Raw genomic sequence first — 23,512 nt, 5'->3', positions numbered from 1 at the left:
TATATATATTTCAAAGAATGAATATATCATTTAAAAAAAGAAAAAATACACCTCCTCTTCAAACTATATTTTTTTAGATGCATGTTTTTGAAGAAGAGAAATATTGTGGTGGAAGTATGTGATATTTACACATGAAAATCATCTCTCTAAAATTTGTTTAGAAATTATATTCCTAAAATAAATAAAAAAAGAAACTCAATTTTGAAGTTTTTATAATATAATAAAGATGAATGTTTGATGAAAAAAAAAATGAGAAAAGGTTGGTGAGATAAGAAAGAGATAGGGCATGATGTCCATAGATCTAAGATCATATATACAGGGAAGAGAGAGAAGGAGATGAGGTAAAGAAGATACATACGTACCCTCTTGCTCTTGCTCTTGCACTGCCACATCCAAAAATATTAGGGTTAGGGTTTCAGCTCAAACCAACTGTCACTCGATCTATTCTCTGCTGCCTCTGCGTTTCGCCGCGTCGCCATGGATCATCGCAAGAGGGGGAGGTCTGAAGCTGCCTTCAATGTCAATGGCGCCGCCAAGAAATTCAGGCCAGGTTTGTTTCTACTCTTTCATCACTTACCGTCTTTCCCTTTTCCTTCTGCTTACCACTTACGCACTTCCATTTTGGTTTCATTTTCATCGTTCTTTTGCTCTTTAACTCTTCATCAATCTTTCCGAGATGCGCTGCCCGTATTTTATTCTCTTTTGTTTTCATCTGCGCGCCCAATGATTAACAATGGAAGAGCGATGAGAAATCTTGATAAGTGTTAAAAAATGTTAGGCAAATTTCGTTCACGGTTCCATCGTTCTTTTCTTTAAAAATATTTCTTTTGTTTTCTACGAGATATTTATTTAAAACAGTTAAAATTTCATATTCTCTTTCACCGTACAGATACAGTTTTGTAAATATTTCACCTTTCGATATTATCACAACAATTTACGTTATGTCGTGGTAATATGTATGGAATGTTGAATTATTGTCTCGGGCACCTTCTCCGAAAACACTCTGGTATACGTTAGCTTAAATGAGCTGATATTGGTCAAAATATAATAAGAAATAGCTATTGGATGTTATCCAAGTTGAATCATAAAAGATCAACGGAATTTTAACTGAGAGAACTTAATTAATGTTCTGTAACAGAAACGGACTCCTTTCCAACTGGTATAGGAAGCAAATCGAAGCCATGCACAAAGTTTTTCAGGTTCAAATCTTTAACTTATCTAAAATAAAAATTTAATGCACTTTCATATATGTATAAATTTTATAATGTTTTGGATAAAATTGATACACAATCTCTTCAAGCTGAATCCATATGGTTTGACTAATGAATTGGGTAGTTAAAGCTGTGATACAGGTTCTACTTCTAATTATGATAACAAGACTATGAACAGAAATTGTTGATTTCCAAGAATGATCAGTTCTATTAAGTGCTTCCTGGGCAATATATAATTGAAAGCAGTTCTATGGGATGCATAACTTGATCTACGTAATTGGTAGTATACAATTTTCTGCAATCTTTTCAAGTAAAGGGGTGTGACGCCAACCACTGAAATGGCTAGAGCAGTACATGGCCTAAGACATATATATCTATCAATACTCCAAAACATTAGTGGATGGAATGGTGCTTAAAAGCATTCACAACACGCTTCTTTCTTATTTTTGTATGGAATTTTGAATTGATCTCTATGATACAATGATGATAATGTGGTTCTTACGTTGACTATACTGCTTTGCTGATATATGCTGTTGTACAATTGTTTGGTATATTACTATCCCAGCTGATATCTGCTGTATTTTCTTCGCCTTAATTATATTGAAGTCTGAAGACTTCCATTTGGTTTTGAATGCTGAATTTGAAGATTAGCCATGGCTTGGAAACGGAATGCCTAAATTGATAGAGAGGATATTGAGCTTCAAGGACAAAATAATGTAGAGTTTGTAACCATGGAAACTGGAAAGGCTTTAGAGTTTTAGGAAGAGCATAGTGATAATTTGAAATTATTGACGTTCTTTACTTCAGTTGAATATAATCATTCTGCTTAAGAGCCTCCCACAAACAATATTCTGGTTGTTCCATGGGTGACTCATAATATATTGGATTCTCTTCACCCTTGCAGATATACAAAACTCATAACATCTTCCATTAGCAATTATTTTCTTTTGCAAATATTCTCAACTGTCTTTTGCCAAATAGTACTTTAAATACACTGCAAGGTATTGTACCTTGAGATTTTCCATTAACTTAGCTTAAATATCTTATCTAGGCTGGCATAGCTGTTGTCATGTATTTGTTCTAAATCCTATTCAATCAGAATTCTTCCTTGTACAGATCAGTCACATTCTTTGTCCCTTCCTCTCTTTCATTTGCTGTGGAATCGAGAACAATCTTTTGTTGTATTCTTAGTTTGTCAGTTTTAGTGGCATTTTTGTCAGCTTATATTAATTTAATTTTAATTATTTTTTATGGCTAAATAATTTCTTTCTATAACGGTTTGTTTTTGCTGATTGAAATCTTGATTCAGATAGATTTAGTCTGTTTATGGTTAGCGTTAGTGCTAGTTCCATTATCTTGATTCATAATCAGTAACTATTTCATAGAAGTTTGACATCCTTCTCTTGCTTGACAGTGAGGAAGGGCAAACTATGTTCATGACTTGATAGTGAATTTTAGTTTGATAATTTGCAATATCTTTCACCCATCTGTTCTAGGAAGCGGCCCCTGCTGATTGGAGCTTAATACATGTTTTTAGATCCTTTTATGATACATATTCTGTACCTGATTTTTTTTATAAAAATATATTTTACAATACATATGAACATTTGTTAAATATTAGGATTAAGCCTTATACCTGTTATTTTTTGGGCTCAAGGTTTGATTTGTCCTAGTCTTTACTCGTGATTTTATGGTTATCTCTGGCTTGAAACATGGAGAGATTATGGGTTTGTATACTATGCTGACACTTACTTTAAACTGAGGTAGCTGCTGATTTGCAATGTTTCACGTTTTGGATTTCTGTTCAAGTTCATTGTCATTCCTGGTTTATACCTTTGATTATCTCTACTTGAATTGAAGATGATGCTTTACTGATATCTGTATTTATGAACCATTAAAAATTGTGACTTTGTAATCTTTTCTCATTTGCTCTCTTCCTTAGAAGATACAGATAAATGCTGGGAGTGTTTGTCAATTGTCTAGCAAGTTTGAACCCTTGCATGCCTTGGTAGTCTATATTATTGTATATGATTGCTTGTTTACATTAGGAGTGTGATCCTTGACTCTCTGCTTGGTTAGAAATGGAGTGGAACGAAATAGAGAAGGGAGATAAGATACAAATATCAAATTTCCACTATTTCTAAATTCATCTTTTTTAAGTTTTCTCTTGTAAATTTGTCTTGATGTTCTTGTATCCTCATTAATCTGTGTTTTTATCTATTTACTCGTGAGTTTTCCCCTCTCTTGTTTTCTTTGTTCCATGTGTCTATGTTCTGTTTGTTCTGTCTCTGGACATCCTCATTAATCTGTGTTTTTATCTGTTTACCCAGGGGTTTTTCGCCCCTATTGTTTTCTTTGCTCCATCAGTCTGTGTTCTCTGTTTAGTTTCTCTCTGATATGAGTCTAAGGTATGCCCTTTTGGTATATCTACTCCCAAAGACCCAAATTATTCATTCCTTTTTCTCCATTTCTTGGTAGTCAGCCATGACATTTTTGTTACTAATTTACTTGGATGATTGCTTAGGGAGGAGACCTATAACTTCTTATTGATAATTGTGAACATGTCAAGATTTTGAGTATTTTGAAAATTTATATGTATTTAGTATGAATTATATAAAATGTATGAGAAACATTAAAAATATAAGTCATGTTGCTATGCACTGTAATGTTTTTGTGTTTTTGGGGACAACTGTACGGTTTACTTCCAGGATTGGTAGTTGTGTCCTCTCTGGAATCTGAACGGTTGCTTCTAATTCAGTCTAGAGTGACCACGGTTAATGCATGTTTATGTTGTTCCTTGTTGAAAGAACATCAGATAGACATTACAAGTTACATAGAAAATGGATGTATGTGAAAATTACTTACGAAGACTATTTTCATAAAACTCATGTGACCGTGTCACATGGATCCTAGATTTTCCATTATCTTTTGTTAATGCGTATTCTTAATGTTCATTCATTTGGTAATTTGATGTTTGTAGCCCCTCTATGTTTGTTGCCTCGACTATGAGAAATCCGATTGAGCATTGTTGATTGCTGAATCTTATTACTTTAGACTTCAAAATGATATGTAGTTTCTATATTGCTGTGAATTAGACATGCCATGCTGTAGTTTGTTTCGTATGTTTTCTTTTCTCATAATATGTGCTCAAATTTCTTTGTACTTGATTATAATGCTCCTTGCACTATTCTCTTATTTTGTCTTTAGAATAATTTGCCATCTTATTTATGAAATACTTACCAGTCTAAACCTGCTTTTTCCCTCTGTACTGTCAGTGTCATTGGGTATTCAAAATTGTTTGTTACTTCGGTCATCCATCATTAGTATTTGCACTGCTAAATTTATAATTCCCATATAATGATATATTGTATTTGCTTAACAAGAGATGTTAATTATGAAAATAAAGAAGAAAAGGCATCGGTTTTGTAAGGGAAAACATTCTTGATACATTTTAAATGAATCATCTTAATTCTTAAACGATGCTACTTTGGTGTATATTATTTGTCTGTCTCTTTTTAGGCTAACTTTCAGTTCATACTTCATAGAGTGAATTAGCATTTCACTGAGAGGTCCCACCTCTACCTGTATTAGCTTTGGAATCTTACTGGTTGGATGTTATTAACCTCTTATGTCATCTACTTTCCTCTATAATGCAGCACCTCTGGCTGTCCATTTGGTGAAGGATGTCATTTCCTGCATTATGTTCCTGGTGGCTTCAAAGCAGTCTCTCAGCTGATCAATGTGGGAAGCGATCCTGCTATTCCTCATGTTGGTAGAAATCCTATTCCACCATCCTTCCCTGATGGGTCATCTCCTCCAGTTGTTAAAACCCGATTGTGCAACAAGTTTAATACGGCTGAGGGTTGCAAATTTGGTGACAAATGTCACTTTGCCCATGGTGAGTGGGAGCTTGGCAGGCCTACGGCCCCATCATACGAAGATCCCCGTGTTATGGGACAAATGCCAAGCAGCAGGATAGGTGGACGTGTGGAGCCCCCACTTCCAGCTCATGGTGCAGCTGCCAGCTTTGGAGCCTCGGCCACTGCAAAAATTAGTATCAATGCTGCATTAGCTGGAGCAGTGATTGGAAAAGGTGGCGTCAACTCAAAGCAAATTTGTCGTGTAACAGGAGCTAAACTTGCCGTAAGGGATCACGACACGGATTCTAACCTCAGAAACATCGAACTTGAAGGCAGTCTTGATCAGATCAAACAAGCCAGTGCAATGGTACATGAACTTATTTTAAATCTCAGTTCTGCCTCTGGGCCTCCAATGAAGACCTTTACTACACAGACTTCTGCCCCGACAAGCAACTTCAAGACCAAGCTCTGCGAAAACTTCGCTAAAGGTTCCTGCACTTTTGGGGAAAGGTGTCACTTCGCTCATGGAACTGATGATTTGCGCAAGACCGGAATATGATAGTGTTATGATATATAGCTTAAATGGTTTTAGTGAGGTTGAATTGTGCAAAATTTTCTAGCTTTTCAATTTTTTTTTTCAATCAGCTTCTAATTTGCTACATGATAACTAATGGTGAGTCTTACCACAGCTTCTGAAATTCGATTGCCTCTCACTGTCACTATTTTATATTTCATCTTGGCCACTTCCTTCCATTATTTGTTGCCACATTAACTTTTAAAATGTAAAAAAAAGAAACATGGTCATTTTCGCTTTCTTCCTCTCGCTGTTCCACTCTTCCCTGTCCAATTTTACGAACTTTATGTGAGAGTCATGGTTATTTATATTCCCCACCCCTTTTTCCTTTTAACCGATTCTTTGTTATAGCAAGAGTGAAAAAAAAGGTTCGTGGTGTCTCCTTGGCCAACGCTGAACATTCAGAAGTACTGTGTAATTAATGTTTTTCAATTGAGACTCTTTATTTTGAAAATGAAATGAATGTAGTGTCGATAACTCCCTATACTTAATATAGTTGTAATTTTAAAGTATTAGTGTTACTTTAATCGGTTAATTTACTATAATTGCAACAATTTTATCGTTTTTTCTTTCCTCTAAAACATTCCTTCTTCGCACAATCTTTCATCTTATAGCATCTTACTCTTTCGTCTCGTTGTCTTTATTATCTGTTTTTTTAGCATTATTCTTTTCTAATAGGTTTACACTATAGTAGTTAAAAAAGACGACAATAAATACGACGATAACAATGGTATCCATGAATAAATGAAAAAAAAGAACTCTAAAATTAATCAAACGGCAAGACCTTATCTAACCTATGAAACAAGAAAAGTACGGCAATAATGAAAAAACCTGATGATACTTGAGTTAGACAAATTCTAATTACAATTGCTTCATTAAAGTTCACTTAATGCTTCACGGTTGGATTCACAGCTGGATTTATGAACGAGAGAATCGAAATAAAAACTTCTTAACTTTGATATATATATATATTTTTTTAAAACAAGTTACTTTACTATGTTAGAATTAAAATTTTTTACGTATACACTTATTTATTATTTAAAAAAACAAAAAAAAATTGTATGCGTGGAAGGACTTTATTTCAGAGGAACACCCACACCAAAACATTAAATATGGTGTGATTCTTTCAGAACTAATGAAATTTTTGTACTAATTAATCGAATAGCTGTGGAACATATATATTTGGTTCATTATCTGACAGAGAGGTTTTGTGAGGAATGCATGAAAATGTGTAAGCTTCATTAATTTGCAGTGTTGAAGATGATGTGAGAAGACGCAGACATGACAGCTTAGTATGTGATGGATGGAGGCAAAGAATTGAAGGAATGGTTGGAATCTTGATGTTCTTGCACATGTCTTTGGCTCCTTCATACATTCTTCTCTTATCACTGTCTTCATGTCTCCTTATTCCTTCTCTTTCAACTACTCTAAAGTGTTAAGCATAACATGTTGTGTATTAAATCAGTTTTATCTGCATCTTATCTTATTAATTAGGTCATATAATACAGAACAGATATGAGTAAAAATGTAATAAAACAATCGTTGTGAAGAATTTGGTAGTATAATCGATGGATCCAACATTATTAATTTTGACAGGAGACAGGAGAATTTAATGTTGTGGTTACATGTTAGAGTGTGTGTCTTTTCAAACTGTTTTGAACTGGTAAGATTGATTGTATGCACTTGACATGACAAACATGAGGTGGAATGGCTTCAACCACTGCTTCTAAACCTTAATATTGGCCAAACAAAATATGTGGATGCTTAGTCAAAGGATCATACCTCACAAAATCGACTCACTTCTTGCACTACTTTTATATTTTTAAAATCATTCTTGTCAGCTTAATTTGGTATCACGTGCGTTACAGATTTTATTGGTCCCTCTGTTCATCAGACAGTTTATATATATATATATATATATATATATATATATATATATATATATATATATATATATATAAAATAAATATTAGCATGTTGTAGATTATAATAGGTTAATTATGTTTTTTTTTTCTCTAACTTATAACTTATAAAGTGATCTTGATTTTTGTTCTATTTCAAACTTTTATCTTATTAGGTTTCCATACTTTAAAACGTGTACGTATTTTTCTTATTCGATAGTGTTAACTATATTTTGGTGTGACAAACATTTTTCTCCTAATAATGTCTTCAAAAGTTAATGTGTTTCTTCATTTATCACATCAAATAACAGTTAACACCGTTAGACGAAATTAATTCTATCTGTACATTTTTGTTAGTATTAGGAATTTAATAGGATAAAAGTTTGATATAAGAAGAAAAATCAAAATCGTGATATAGTTTAAGCATTAAAAACATAGTTAACCAAATTATAATATATTATTTTTAAAGTGATGTTTTCACTCTCTTAAATAGGTAAATTGACGACTTTTCTCTTCTTTCAATTGTTTCAACTAAAATGCATTAGAACTACTTACTACTTACTATTTGTACTCTTTCATCTTTATCAATAAATTAAATTTTAATATTTAAAAAAAATTATATCCATTAGAGACAAAAATCAATTTATAATATATAAATTGCACAAATCTCACATTACTGACTTTTTATAAGATTAAGTTAGACTATATGTTATCAAAGTATAATATGGCATGAGAGTTATTATAATAATCTATCTTATATAATTAGGTAGAAGTTTAGTATTATGATTCATGGGTGTGCCAAAATATTTTGAGTTCATCAATCTAGTTTCCTTCATATTATTCTGAGATTAACAATATCATTGTTGAATTTTGCCATCTTAATCTTGAAAAAATATTTGTTAAAATCTTTGATCTAGAAATGACTACAAAAGTGTTATTTGATTTATAAAATATCATGATATTAGTATCTATAAGAATAATATCATAAATTATTAAAATATAGACCCAACATTTGAATTACAATAAGAGAAAAAAATATGCCTTCGACTCATATCAAATGATTGAGATAACTTTAATGAAAATGAATTAGACTTAATTTTACCATTTTAGTAGATATTTTTATAATTAAAATAACTTTAAATCATCAATTAAACTATAAATATATAATTTATATACTCGAAGTATTCTAATAATAATCACCAATTAAACTCTAAATATAATGTATTTGTCTAAAATATTTATTTATAACAAATTGGAAGTATATATATATATATATATATATATATATCATTTAATTGGAAAATACCGATATGGAAATTGTTTTTTATTCAATTATATATTTCCATGTACGATAAATTTGTATTCTTTTTATAGTAACTAGATAGGGAAATGCGATACACGAGTTTTTTGAATAATTTTATAATAATGTTAATTAATTTTTTATTCATAATAATTAGTGGAAAATATAATTTATTTCACTAAAGTAATTGTTTTATTTATTTTAACCAATATTTCAGGAAGAAAAACAATAAAAATATAATAAGTCATTATATAACATATAACTGACACTATTATAATCAACTAAATTATTTGAAACAGTTTGTAAAACAAAAAGAAATTAACTTGTGAATTATTAAACAGTTTATTCTTTGTATCGAATAAGGATTACAAAAAAAGTAAAAAAATTAAACATGAATTTTACATTAAAAGCAAATAAATTGGACAACACCTTAAACTTAAAAGTAAATAATAATATTATAAACTTACCTTGTTTTATAACTTTTGAAAACATACCTGTAAAACAATTAATGATGGTTGTATATTATTTACATTCACTATTTATGACAGATAAGTTTTTTTAACCACTGAAATTGTTATATATAATTGTTTATGAGAAAATACAATTTATAGAAAATATATTATATACTTTAAAGATGAATCCTTGAGTTTTGTAAGCAGTCTAATGAAATAATAATGAAAAAGTTACTGCATTGAAATGTTAAAGAAATCCTTGTCGCAATAAAACAAATTGATATAAGTTTAGGATGTACACATTTTTCGAATTATGTTTCCTTCAAAATCATATAATCCTTTTTGGTATGATTACTTTTATTTCATTGCACAAACTAAAAAGATTAATTTAATTGATGATTTAAAATAAAATCATAAAAAAATGTAAGTTAAGTTTTACTAAATATGAAAAGATTAATTTAATGTCTACATATACTACTGTTTGGATAAGCTTCTCTAATAGGATTTTTATGACAAAAAGGAAAAAAAAATTAAACAAACTTTTAGATAAGTCAGAGAAATTATATATAAGAAATGGTACCAATAAGCTAATTTTAACGTATGAAATTATTTGATCTCTTAAAAATTATTTTATGCACTTTAGAATAATTATTATATGAAATAAAGTTATAAAATTTAATTCCTTAACATTTAATTAGTATAATAAAGTAAAAATAATAATCTATTTTTGTATGGAGAAGTTTATTAATTGCAGATTAGATTATATTGCAAAATTAATTAGTTATTTGTAACTAATTGAGAGCGTAAATTAACATTCACTATTTGGGATGTTAATGAGGCAGATAGAGTATGGGTAGTAGTTCTTTCGTACCCTATTCGCTGGATAAATATTTATCCCGTATCTGTACCTATATCCGTCGGGTATCCGTTATGCGAGTATTCACATATTTTTTTCATATCCGGGATATCCATGGGTACCGCATGTATTTACAAAAATAGTTAAAAAACCAAATATTTAATCATAACTAGTGCTTTGATCAACAAATTCATTTTCTCCGATTAATTAAAATATCTAAATAAAAGTGTTAATTTCATTACCTTTATGAGCCGATTTTAACCATTGGCTGATACCAATAAGACTTGAGCCCAACAATGTAAGACACTGTCACCACTTTCAACCCAAAGCATTAAGGCGATGGATTTATGGGCCTTGATCCTTATATGGTGCTCTACTTTCTCATTTCTGGTGAATGTGGGAGTTAGACTCACACTTGGATTCCTAACATAGCGGATATCCATTTTTAATATCCATTTCTTATCCGTTGTGAGTTTTATTTGCGGATACCCACGGGTAAAAATTTTTTTAACATCTATATTAACTACACATAAAAATCAAACTCTGTAATTTAAGAGTTAAAAGAACAAATTGCTAAATAAGACAGCAATGAAGACAAGGTATTTATAAATCATATATATTTATTAATTTTAAATGTACACGATTAATTAATTCTAAGGTAATGATGAAACTAAGGTATAAATGGATAATGTAACCAGCAATTAACAAATCACTGGCATGCTTATCCTTTAGCCAAAATTCATGACAAACAGAACCCTAACACTGTATGGTTGCCACAAAGAGAATGCAGTTCTTATTCACTGAATACAATAATGCTTTGGAGAGAAAATAAATACTCAGCACACTTCCATTGGACATGTTCAAACTCTCAAACCTTGTTGTTTACATCATCATGCTCATGTTCATGCTCATGTTCTTCCATGTCACCATCTTCAACATTGATGTTCTTGTACCACTTTGCACACAACAAGTATAGCACAAAGTCAAAAGCAGCTAACCCTGCAAGCAGAAAGAAGAACCTGTCCATGTGCCCTGTGTTCAAGTTCTCAGGAATCCAACCTTTGTTTTGGCCCCTTGCTGTTATTATCATCACCATGTTCACCAGCATGCTGCTTACATAGTTTCCAAGAGAAATTGAAGCCATGCAAAGTGAGCTCCCAAAGCTTTTTATGCCATCAGGGGCTTGTCCATTGAAGAACTCCAATTGACCAACATACATAAAAACTTCTGAAGCACCAACCAGAACATACTGTGGGATCTGCCAAAATATGCTCAGGGAACTAGTCTTCTGGCCATGAATAATTCTTCTGAGTCTTGCAATCTCTGTGGCACCAGATGCAACCATTGCAAACATACCAATGATCAGGCCAATTCCCATTCTTTGAAGCTCACTCAGTCCCTTTGGATTACCACTTAGTTTTCCTGCTAATGGAACAAGGATTTGGCGATAGATTCCAGTGCATACAAGGACACTGCAGATGTCAAACGCAGACATGCTCGCTGCTGGCAAATGAAAACTTCCTATGTACGAGTCCATCACATCCCCTTGCTCAACAAAAAGAGAAGCCATTTGTGTAAACACTACTGAGTAAATGATGGTACATAGCCAAACCGGTAGCATTCTCAACACGCATTTTGCTTCCTCCACTTGTGTCACAGTGCAAAGCCGCCATGGATTCTTTGAACTCTGCTCCTCGCTCTCTTTGATTGTCGCTGCCTTGTCCATGAATCTACCCAATTTAAAGAACAAATCACAGATATAAGTTTCAGTTATTCATAATCATGTTTATCAAGTAGGCGTGCTAATCCAATGCAGCCGGGTATTAAAAAATCAATCTTTACGTTTTCTTCCATCTTTTATAGAAAAATCAAGCAACCCCAGATGAAACAAGTACAAACCAGTATACATTTTTGTGGTAAGAGTAATTTCTAATGAGTTGATGTTTCTGGAAAACAATACTTCTGCAGAAAGACTGTAGAGTTGAGTTCTTGGTTTGGTGTTCAAATGTTACTTTTTACAAAAGAAAACAATCATTTGTAATCATACAATTTGTTGTTAAATCTGAATACTTACTCAAAATCATCTGTGTGCCGAATCTTTCTGCTGCCTTTTATAGCAGATTGTGATCCTTCGACCTCAAAAAGTTCTTCTGCTTTTGCTGGAGCAACCTTCCATTTCCTAACAACAGCAGAAAATACCTGAGCAACCCTCACCACTGGGTTTCCGCATGGCTTTACATACCTATATCTCGGAGTTCCGAGCAAGAAAGCCAAAAAGGCTATGACAGCGGAGACCAATGATACCAAGAAACCCATTGTCCACTTCCCTGTATCCTCGTAGTAGACCAGTACAGTGTTGGAAAACAAAGAACCAACATTGAGGGCAAAGTAAAAGTAGCAGAAGAAAGCTACTTTTGCACTTCTCTCTTTTGGATTTTTCTCATCATATTGGTCCGCACCAAACGTTGCTAAGGTGGGTTGGTGCCCCCCATAACCAAATGCTACTAGATATATCGACAAGTAGAAAATGTCGTCACCAATTGATGAAGGTTTACAAGGAGTATTGCCATCGCCACAACCAGCTGGGTTGATCAAGAAACGCCAAGAGGACAACGAGGACAGTGCTAAACCCTGTTAAAATTCAAATTTTCAGATATGCTAGAAGAGTTGATAGCGTTGTTTATAAAAATGTCAAAATAAAAGACCAAGAGTAAAATACCAGAACGAAAACAAGCTGAAACACCGTGCAGGTTAAGTATCGTCCCCAGTATGAATCACTCAGAAATGCTCCGATCAATGAGAACATGTAAACAGTTCCTATCCACTTGCTGACATTATTAGCAGCACTCACATTGTCTTGTCCAAGAACTCTGGTTAGGAACAGAACCAAGTTCACTCCCACTCCAAAGAAGGCTAGTGTAGCTAGTGCTTGATTCACTGACAACAAACCAAAAGTGCATTCAATCACGGATTATCATATACAATGGATTTATCGACCCTTCTACTAACAACTGTAAAAGTTATATTTGAAATTATTTCTTGAAAATTGAGAAATGAATTAATCGATCATTTGTTCAGTACCTAGCAAGAGGCTTGCGACTTTCGCTCCTCCTATTTTCTTTTCATCCGCTCTGCTACTTCTCTCCATGACAGATTCCTCTCTGTAGCTGCTATCTCCTTCTATTACCTATTTCAAGCAAATATCATATACAAAAGTAAAAGACAATTAATTTTCCATTTTTTCCCATTAAAGATCAACGATTTTATAGTGCATGTACTTAGAATCAATGCGTCGTACATACAAATACAATCAGTTATTTTTCACCATGTCTATTACAGGTTTTGAAGTCAAAAGTGGATCTATGTGGACAGTGTAATTCAAAATTTTTGGAATCAGCGTTGAATTATTTGACACGTTAGACACCCTGTACTTTTAGACGTGTTAAATATGAGTGGAGCTGTTCAATACATGTTTCGAAATGAATGTGTAGAAATAATTGTATGAATATTATTGTGGTACCTTGTTTGTGGCAATATTGGTGGAGTTGGCAGAGAAAGAAGAGGCCATTCTTGGCAATAGCTAGCCAAGAGGAGAAGTTAACTGATTGGGAAAGGAAAAGACTTACAAAGCGAAGAAGAGAAGAAATATGAAGATGAAGAAAATGTTGAAAGGGTGAAGAAGAGGGTTTGTTGATCGTATAGTTGGATTATAGCATGCAATATATAGAGGGTGTGAGAGATATCAGTTTCAAAGTAAGGTTTTATTATTGACGTAGCTGAGCCAAAAATACGGAAATCTTAAATGATTGGAGTTGATAAGAGGAGAGAAAGTGACAATTTGGATGAGAATAGTGGTGAACACTGAAAAGGGAAGGAAAGAAATCTTAAACTCTAAAATGGACGACTCTGTGCCACAAACTGGTCACTTCAGCCATAAAATACTAACAGTGTATGTAGGGACCTGCCGTTTCTTTTCCACCTATAACACTGAATCTGACGTCTTTTCGTCCTTTTCAACATTTTTATTTTCATTCAATTTCTGGTACCTTCACTTCCATTTCATTTTTCAATTATTCAAGCAGTAAATATAGTCAGAAATCTAAGCATAAATCTAAGTCTCAGTATTAGTCTATGAACTGATTGTATAATTAAGGTTTTAGATTGGAAGTGGTGTGAATACATGAACTTTATTGAACTTTATTGATTCTAGTTGTTGTATCTCTATGATGAATCTCTGATGAATGACCATCACATATTGTTTTTGAACTTCTCAATTATGTATTGCAAATTTCATTCATCATCTCAACCATTCAGTTTGACATAGTAAGTGATGTGTGATTTTCTTATGATGAAATGTGAATCTACCTTCGTAAATTGCATGCAAGCAAGCAAATCTCTAGTTTTTGTGGTTCTGTTAAGAGTTGTTGACAGTTGATGAAATGGTTATTCCACTTTCAATATCTGTCCACAAGCTGATTAATTGCTTGAATTGGACTTACCTACAACAGCAGAGTTCCGAATCATGTTACGAAATGAAATCTCGTATTATCTTATTCATCATCTTTGTTAACCTGTGTGGTCATGTAAGTAACAGTTTAGTGAACTCATCACCTACAATGCAGAATGTAAAGTTGACATCACTTTGCTTGGTTTGAACACAAACCATTCTGTGGAAAAAAAAAAAATACAAGGAAAAGAGCATGACAAATCAATAAAATCTCACATAATTGGTGTATAATTGAGTTTTTCAAAGATACTGTTTAGACTTGGATTGTGAACAGAGAAATATCAGTACTGCACTGCACACTCAAATTATTAACAGTCATTTATATTGGTATAGAAAAATACGTTCCTTATTTGTATATTAGAGATATACACACACACACACAGTATTTTTAAAAACAATGAAATGAAGGAGTTACATATAATTTCCTGAATAAAAAGATGAAAATATAAAATTAATACTAATTTTAAGGAGGTCACAGTGGCATCTATTATTAGAAATAGACCAGAAGTGACCATTTCAAAAATAGGCGTCAAACTATTTTCATTTCAATTACCAGAAAAGAACATATATTTTTTTGAACTTACAGTTCACACCTAATATAGAAAAAACAAAAAGAAAATGTCAACTCATGAAGGATCAGGAGGAATTGAAAGTATACGAGTTTTAAAAAGATTTTAAAAGTCATTTATTAACCATTACCATGTTTTACTGTTTTGTTCATTGACCAGCTAGCTAGTGATTTTGAATGGTTTTTAGATATTCGTACATGTTAGGCTAATTTGCAATGCTCCGACAAGACAACTAAGGAAGCATGAAATGTTTAAGATACATTTTTCAACCATATTGTGCAAAACTAGATGGTAATGAGGTAAATAATAGATTACTGGTTTTTCTAAATTAAGGCAAGGCCACTTCAGATTTGCTTCGCCACAACTTCAAATATTGTTTGAACTATCTTGTTCCGTTTTCCAACTGCGCTGTTACTACCACCAAATTTAGTTAGTTCCACAGTTGCCATCTTCGTACAACAGAATTAACATCACAATTATAGGAATCAAGAAACTGAGAAACAAAGTGTCTATCGTCTTCTCACCATTTTCTTTCTGTTAATTAACGATTTGCGTCTCTTCCATTAGCTGTTGGATTCTCAACCCCTTTCAAATTCAGAGATAAAAAATAAACAATGTAAAAGGTGTTTTTATCTATATCTTTCGTGGAAGATGGAGAAGATTCAAGCATGATCTCAACCCTGTGATGACGAACAGAAACAGGGAAGGTTATTCAGATTGCAGCGAGATCAATTTTGCTGCAGCATTTGGCGCCATGCAAGAAGACAATAACGCAGCAGGGGCGTTGGTTCAGAAGTTCAAAGGCGTGGTGCCTCAACAAAACGGGAACTGGGGTGCACAGATATATGCAAACCACCAGAGAATCTGGTTGGGGACTTTCAAATCCGAAAGAGAGGCTGCAATGGCTTATGACAGCGCCAGCATAAAACTCAGAAGCGGAGACAGCCACAGAAACTTTCCATGGAACGATCAAACGGTGCAGGAGCCTCAGTTTCAGAGCCATTACAGCACAGCAAGAATGCTGAGCATGATCAGAGATGGCACCTACCCATCACACTTTGCCACATTTCTGAGAACTCGTGAAACCCAACAAGGTGGTGTTCCGAAGCACGTAACTTTGAAGGGTCACGGCACGGAGCAGCTTTGCTGCACCCAGCTTTTTCAGAAGGAGTTGACACCAAGCGACGTGGGGAAGCTCAACAGGCTTGTCATCCCGAAAAAACATGCAGTCACCTATTTTCCTAACGTGTGTGACGGTGGTGCAGAATCGCATGAAGAAAATGGGAGTGTTGTTGACGTTGAGGTTGCGTTTTATGACAGGCTCATGAGATTGTGGAAATTCCGATACTGCTACTGGAAGAGCAGCCAGAGTTACGTGTTCACAAGAGGGTGGAATCGGTTTGTGAAGGACAAAAAACTGAAGGCTAAGGATACCATTGCGTTTTTCATGTGTGAACCTGTGGATTGCAGAACGGGAGAGGGAAGAGAAGCTTTTGGATTGATTGATGTAATCTATAATTCAGAGGAGAGAGGTTTTGGAGACATGATTTGCAGTGAGGAAGATGAAGAGACCAAAGATGAAAACACCGAAAAGGGTTTGAGACTCTTCGGTGTTTTTATCAAATAGTTTCAATTCACTTTGCATACAAAGTTTATTTTTAACTACTTATAAAATAAACCTAACTAGTTATGTGGTAATTAGCTACATAATGAATTCACTTTGTAATATTTTTTTAAATAATTAAATGAGTGTATATAATATATATATATATATATATATATATATATATATATATATAAAAGTGCCGGTGCAATATTTTCAAAGAGAAAGAAAATATATACTTATAATTTTAGGCTAAAATATTTTCTTTCCTTCAAATTATTCAATTTAGTTTTTATATTCTTTTTAAATTAAATCTGAATTCTTGTTAAAACAATTTAATTAGGTATGTAAGATTTGTACAACCTGACGTTAACATTGTGTTGCACATGTCATATGTAAACGACACTAACACCATTTATACACATTTAACAAAAATGTCTTGATATCGTATCAATAAAAACTAAGATTTAATTGAAAAATAATAATAAAGAAAGTTTAGTTTTAGTCATAATTTTAAGAAAGTTTAAATATAATTAGTAAAATTAAATTTTTAAGGAAAGTTTATAATCAATTGAATTCTTCTTGAGGAGAGAGAAAGTAATTTTGACCGAAGCGGGAAAGTGAACCGCGGTTGAAATTTCCCCACTCATCAAAATTCAAATCCTAAAAGGGGTTTCCAAGATACTACTTCTAAAATTGGTTCAAATTTCAAGCAAACCCCTTTCCTTCCAAAATTAGGGTTTTGGAGTTTCACAGAATGAAACGTTCGCGCAGAGGCAATGCCGATGCCGAAGTGGATGCCGACGGCGAGGGAGGTGCCAACAATAAAGCGGCGAGCGAGCAGAACCCCGCCACTCGCAGGGTCATACGCTCCCAGTTCCTCAAACTCAAGACTCTCATCAGCGGTAGGTAACGTTACCACTCACTCTTCAATTTATATACAACGCAAAATTCAATTTTTATCCCTAATTAGCTAACCCTAAACAAACCTAACAGAGAAAAAAGATGATTTGATGAACACTGAGTCCGACAACTTCGACAACATTTTGGACGAGTTCGACAAGTTACACGACCAAGGTAGGTAGCTGTACTAGTAACTTTGTTTTGTTCTCGGTCTCGTTCTCGTTGTCGTAACACTAGTTCCTCTGCTGGACGTGTGGTTTAACCTTTCAGTGATTGGTTTGGTTGAAATGGAATTTTTGCAGTTGAGAAGCCCAGAGAGCAGGTTGCAGATGCAGAGGCACTCTTGGATCTGACGCGCACTCTGTTAGGATCTGTTAGGACTTTGGCGAACGAGGGTGTCACTCCTTCACAATTTGTTTCCTCTTTGCTCATACGCTATGGCCAAGGTCAAGGCCAAGATTCAATCGATTGGCAGAAACTTGGCCTTGCGGTGTCCCCAATGTTCCTCTCCGTTCATGGCTCTTCTACCATGTCAGTTCCTCTTCTCTATTCCTTTCACGATTCTGTAATGCTTTCTTACTGTTATTATTCTGCTTTTTTACAGGCTTGGACCTATGGACAACGAAATCAAGAAACGAAGAATCGGAGTGCGCAAACAACGTGATCCTCGCGCACTCGTAACTACTAGACCCGAACAGGTCACTTTCCTTTTCAAATTCCTAAGCCATTCCTACGAAAGTGTTTGACAATGTCGTTAGTACTTGTTTTGACTATAGGACTAATGGACACTTTTAGTTCAGTGTTTGGTGACATTCTTTGGCTGTCGTGACACAGATTGATTTATCTATGTGTTTTATGTTTGTGAGTGCGCTGGTATTAATGCATTGCTGTTTGTTTCGAGCAGCTTGATGAGGCTGGTGCGGTGGGAAAAACTGATACTGACAAAAACATGGCAACGATGTTTGACATCTTGAGGAAGACAAAACGTGTCCGACTTGAAAATTTAATTATCAACAGAAAGTCTTTTTCTCAGACCGTGGAAAATTTATTTTCTCTGTCATTCCTTGTAAAAGATGGTCGTGCTGAGATCAGTCTCGATGAAAATCGTTGCCACTATGTTTGTAAGATGTGTTTCCACCTCAATCAATTTCTTACTTGTTTAGTATCTCTTTTTTGTACCAGGGGTGCTTACGCTGTCTTCTTTTTCAGCTCCTAAAAATGCCCCAGCTGCTAATTTAGTATCATCAAAAGAAGTTTCTTATGGTCATTTTGTATTCAGATATGATTACCAAGATTGGAAGGTATGGATAGGTATATGAATGTAAAGTAAGAGGTGGAGGATATGATTGACGTTTTTATGGGGTTGCAATCATTTAGAGTCACAACATCATTGTTTAAAAGGAAAAGTGTTAATGATATCAAGCGGGTTTTTAATCCTGACAGTATGATACAACATAAATTGATATTGCAGACAGTTAATTAAAAGTATATGTACGTTGTTGGTATTATGAACTGTTGAATTATATCCTGTTGGCAAATATTGCTATAGTTCAAATGAGTTTTTCATTTAAAGGCCTGGACATTAAATTACAAGTCTCTATATAAGTCTTCCAACGTTGTTTACAGCTTATGAAAGATGTTGTGCCGGAAGGGGAAGAGTTGATGCCACATCGGGTTCAATGTGCTACCCTTGCTGACCCTCAGGAAAGGATGGGTGTGGACGATTCCCAACCTACTTTGGCTTTAACACCTATCAGGAAGCTATCGCGGAATCGAGGACTGGTTGTGCAGGAAGAAAGTGTTGTAGAAGAAACTCCTGAATGTGACGAAGAAAAGGCTTCCAGAGAAGGGGCTATTCGTAGGTGTAAGCGTAAACTTCATTGAGAAATGGCATATTAGGTCTGAACAACTTCAAATTTACATGAATGTTTTGTTCAGCTCGCCAAGCTGACCTTTTAGTTATATATAGAGAGAATGTAAATATTTGCAGGTCCATGATGCCATGCATTTTGAAGGCTGGACGTATTGTTACCTTCCTTTTGTGTCTATATTTCATCTGCAACATTATATTATTTTGGTGAAAAGGGTAACATAATAGATCCAGCCGTTTGTGTTTGGTTTTCAAATGGTTATGCTCTAATCGTCAGTCTTTACGTTTATCCAAAACGGATTTTACCAGTATTAGTACTCTGCAGGCAGCGTTGTGCAGGTACAAATTGTTAAGATGGATTTATTAAAATAATCAATTAATCTTTAATCCATGTTGATGTGTTGGTGAACTTTGCAAAAAAGCTTTTGCCCATTCCCTCGAATTTGAGTAGTTTAAAATGTAAAGAATAATGACCTGGGAAGCATCTAAAAGGTTAAATCACACACTAACAAACGGCGAACACTGGTTCAGTTTCTTTAGTATTTTTGTATATTGTTGAGCACCCAAGCCTATGTCAAAAGAATACCTCGAATGATGTGTGGTTGATGCAACGTTATACATAACATCTTAAAAAGATGACATCCGATCAAACGTTATAACACCAATCAAACCATTTTTTTTGACAATCTTACATAACTACTGTTTGCAGACCATAAAGCTGTGCAAGGTAAATCATTTGCACATGGCTCTGGTGTCATAACATCGTTATTCATTTGCTGTAGTAGCTCCTCTATAAGGCACTGGTATGACTTTCAAAGGAATGGCTTTCCTTAGCGAGATTCCCATTCCCTCAGTCATGTCCATCTCCTCTGGTTTGAGGCCATCTGGCAAAACCCAATCAAAGGAATGCAAGAGGGAGCCCAATGCCAAGGTAAGCACACGAGATGCGAGTGGCATGGCTGGGCACATTCTTCGACCCGAACCAAAGGGTATAAACTCAAAATGACGTCCTTTGTAATCCACCACCGTGTTTGGCTCCAGAAATCTTTCAGGCCAGAACAACAACGGAGCATCCCACACTTTCCAGTCCCTCCCTATTGCCCAAACATTCACCAAAATCTGTGACTCTTTGGGAATATCGTAGCCAAGCATGTTGCAAGACTCCATAGCCATATGAGGAACCATAAGAGGAAGAGGTGGGTGAAGTCTCAGTGTCTCCTTTATCACTGCTTGCAGGTAGGGAAGATCCTCCATGTCCTTTTCCTCCATCTTCCTACCGGGCCCTATTTTCTTCCTCAACTCCATCTGCACTTTCTTTAGCGTTCTTGGGTTCTGCACAAGCTCTGCCATCGCCCATTCGATTGTGCTCGTTGTCGTGTCTGTCCCTGCAGTGAACATTTCCTGCAACCATGTACTTTATTTAGTATTGTACCTCCAAACAGTAGTTTACAGGAAGCAAAACCCAGTAGAGAGGGACTCACAAAGATTATAACGTTAATAGTTCTTGAAGAAAAGGTATAGGGCTCAGCGGAACAATCCCCACGAAAGGCCAACAAAACATCCAAGTAATCTTTGCTTTCCTTGGATCCATCACGACCCTTTTCCATCCTTTCATTGATGAAGGATCCTGCAATGTCAAAGGCCTGGTTTACGTGGAACTGTGTCTTCCTCCTTATACCCTGAGGATCAAGCCACTTGAGAAATGGCAAGAAATCCGCCATGTTTGGCTTCCCAGCATACTCCATAACCTTAAGTGCATGGTAATAAAACCTATCCCCTCTCTCCGTTTCAGACTCCAACAAGTCCTCCGAGAATACGAGGTTCCCAATAAGGTTAAAATCCATCAAGAAAACAAACCTCCCAACATCAACCGCACGTGTGCCACCTTCACCAGCTTCCTCGATCAAATCCAACATGCGGTGTACACATTTTGCACGCACACCCCGCATCGCATCTAAGCGACTCGTGACGAAGAACTCAGAGGTGCACAAGCGTCTCAGCATGCGCCAGTGCGAGTCGTACTGAGAAGTTACGAGAGAACCCTCGCTGCCATGTTCCCCTCTCATGGCCTCGTAAATCTTCCTCCCTGCAAGAGCCACGTCATGGTTTTTGAACATCTCACGAGCCACCTCGCTCGACGAGATAACCACCGTGCACATCGACCCTAGCCAGAGCCTCATGATCGGACCGTGTTTATGAGCCAGTTTTGCAAAGGACTCGTGTGGTGACCACCCCAGTTGGAACATGTTACCAACCACTGGCCAACATCTTGGTCCTGGTGGAAGCCGGTGCCTTCCGTCCATAACCTTCGTCCTCACCACCATGGCCAACACCACCATGGCCAACACCACCAACACACTCACAACCTCGTATTCCATCGCAATTTACGTTGTTGTTTGCTTTTCACGTATGTTCCTTCCATTGTAATGCTTTCTTTATAGCTGCTTCATACACACACATGAGAAAAAGAAAAAAAAAAAAACAATATTTGCTTCGTGTCACCTTTTTGGTGAGAATATATCTTCCTGGGATTTGGATTCCATGTTATTATTAATCAAAAAAATCAAGTGATTGTAACATTTGTCGAAATGCAAGATGTCGTGATTGATTACATGAAAACTTGAGGGTTTTGTATTATCGTACAAACAAAATAGTTACGTCACAGGAATGGATACGGATGTGGTGAAGAATATAAATTAATGTGGTGTTAGTTTAAGCTTAATTTGAAGTTGTTTCTTAATTATAAGTATCCGAAGATGAATTATGCAAGTAATGAGCTATGGTCGAATAAAAACGATGAATCAAACAATGGATGAGGCTTGTTAATTGGCGGGCGAGTACGGTAACAAGGGGACCGCCGTTAGGGACCATATTGTTATTTAATATTTCTATCAATTGTCCGATTGCAAATGTTGGAATTTACATCACGTCCCTTTCGTTTGCTCCTTTCATATCACGCTCTACAACATCCATTTATATGTTTTTATTATTCAAAATACTTATATTTAAACATCTCTGGAAAATAAAAAATATTATAACACAACTTCCTCGAGATCATCAAGTAATATACGGATATTATTTTATAATTTTTTTTATTGGAACCCAGAAATGAACAAAATATCCGATATATGTCTAAAATCCCTTTATAAGTTAAATATATTGCAAAAGCTACCAAACTTTTTTTTTAGTTAAGATGCTAAGTGTTCTCACATAAAGTCTGTCTCAGATGAAGACTAATAAGGAATTGAAGGTTTCAAATCACAACTCCACCATGATTTTATTCTTGAATTCAAAATTTGAAGAAAATAGAAAATAGAAAATTATATAAAATCACATTTAGTATTAACTGAACTAAAGTAAAAATAGAAATATTGTAAATTCAATATTGTTGAATTTCTAATATTATATTCGAATATTTTTTAAATTTTTATACATTTTGATTTAAAACTTTAAAAATTAATGAATACAATAACTTTAATTTTTTGAGATTTATTAAAGAGTATCACACGTTAACATTGAAGTTGGAAGTACAAACAACTTAAATATTATTCTATAACTTACATGTCAAGAAAAATTCAGTACAATTAAATTAAAAAGATTATGATTATTATTTTTTAAATATAAGACCAAAATATATCAAATTTGAAATAGTGATAATTTTTAGTTTTACATGTACAGTTAGGAACTAAAACCATGATTAAGTATTATGAAAATTATGTTTTAAAAATTTAAAATAGGTAATCTGCACCGAATGAAAAGTAAAATCATTGTTTTAAAACTCCAATAAAAGATAAAATGATGATTTTAAAAAACTTGAAAGATAATTAGAAATTATGAGAGTGTAAAAAGAAAAAGCCCCCCTGATAGTGTAAATTTATATCGGAAAAAACTAAATAAACCTAAAAA

General features: G+C 34.4%; 5 protein-coding genes across 6 annotated transcripts; 3 read left to right on the top strand and 2 right to left on the bottom strand.

The window, feature by feature from the left end:
* The first annotated feature begins 283 nt into the window (after positions 1–283).
* LOC114191755 (zinc finger CCCH domain-containing protein 14-like) lies at positions 284–5,885 on the top strand. The gene is made up of 3 exons (XM_028081131.1): positions 284–550; positions 1,139–1,199; positions 4,868–5,885. Exons 1-3 carry the CDS (start codon positions 478–480, stop codon positions 5,628–5,630), a joined length of 897 nt encoding a protein of 298 aa, XP_027936932.1. The 5' UTR covers positions 284–477; the 3' UTR covers positions 5,631–5,885.
* A 4,888-nt stretch (positions 5,886–10,773) lies between these two features.
* LOC114190633 (protein NRT1/ PTR FAMILY 7.1) lies at positions 10,774–13,937 on the bottom strand. Its single transcript, XM_028079592.1, has 5 exons — positions 13,675–13,937; positions 13,236–13,341; positions 12,874–13,091; positions 12,229–12,785; positions 10,774–11,884 (listed from the first exon to the last, which is right to left on the bottom strand). The coding sequence occupies exons 1-5, from the start codon at positions 13,720–13,722 to the stop codon at positions 11,023–11,025; spliced, it is 1,791 nt and encodes a 596-aa protein (XP_027935393.1). The 5' UTR covers positions 13,723–13,937; the 3' UTR covers positions 10,774–11,022.
* A 1,978-nt stretch (positions 13,938–15,915) lies between these two features.
* Positions 15,916–16,857, top strand: LOC114191462 (AP2/ERF and B3 domain-containing transcription factor At1g51120-like). The gene has a single exon (XM_028080634.1). The coding sequence runs from the start codon at positions 15,916–15,918 to the stop codon at positions 16,855–16,857; it is 942 nt and encodes a 313-aa protein (XP_027936435.1).
* A 596-nt stretch (positions 16,858–17,453) lies between these two features.
* On the top strand, positions 17,454–19,862 carry LOC114190145 (non-structural maintenance of chromosomes element 4 homolog A-like). 2 transcript variants are annotated; one of them, XM_028078928.1, is made up of 7 exons: positions 17,454–17,742; positions 17,830–17,910; positions 18,039–18,267; positions 18,341–18,434; positions 18,641–18,857; positions 18,946–19,037; positions 19,363–19,862. In XM_028078928.1, the coding sequence occupies exons 1-7, from the start codon at positions 17,613–17,615 to the stop codon at positions 19,618–19,620; spliced, it is 1,101 nt and encodes a 366-aa protein (XP_027934729.1). In that variant the 5' UTR covers positions 17,454–17,612; the 3' UTR covers positions 19,621–19,862. The 2 variants fall into 2 exon arrangements, with proteins under 2 accessions (XP_027934729.1, XP_027934728.1); XM_028078927.1 differs by having other exon boundaries at positions 17,455–17,738.
* A 397-nt stretch (positions 19,863–20,259) lies between these two features.
* Positions 20,260–21,995, bottom strand: LOC114192674 (cytochrome P450 76A1-like). The gene is made up of 2 exons (XM_028082452.1): positions 21,088–21,995; positions 20,260–21,007 (listed from the first exon to the last, which is right to left on the bottom strand). Exons 1-2 carry the CDS (start codon positions 21,982–21,984, stop codon positions 20,372–20,374), a joined length of 1,533 nt encoding a protein of 510 aa, XP_027938253.1. The 5' UTR covers positions 21,985–21,995; the 3' UTR covers positions 20,260–20,371.
* Between the last annotated feature and the right edge of the window lie 1,517 nt (positions 21,996–23,512).

Source organism: Vigna unguiculata, chromosome 7 (genome assembly GCF_004118075.2).
Source record: "Vigna unguiculata cultivar IT97K-499-35 chromosome 7, ASM411807v1, whole genome shotgun sequence".
Lineage (NCBI taxonomy): Eukaryota > Viridiplantae > Streptophyta > Magnoliopsida > Fabales > Fabaceae > Vigna > Vigna unguiculata.
The sequence above is the reverse complement of the archived record's forward strand: the minus strand, read 5'-3'. Positions and strand labels throughout refer to the sequence as shown.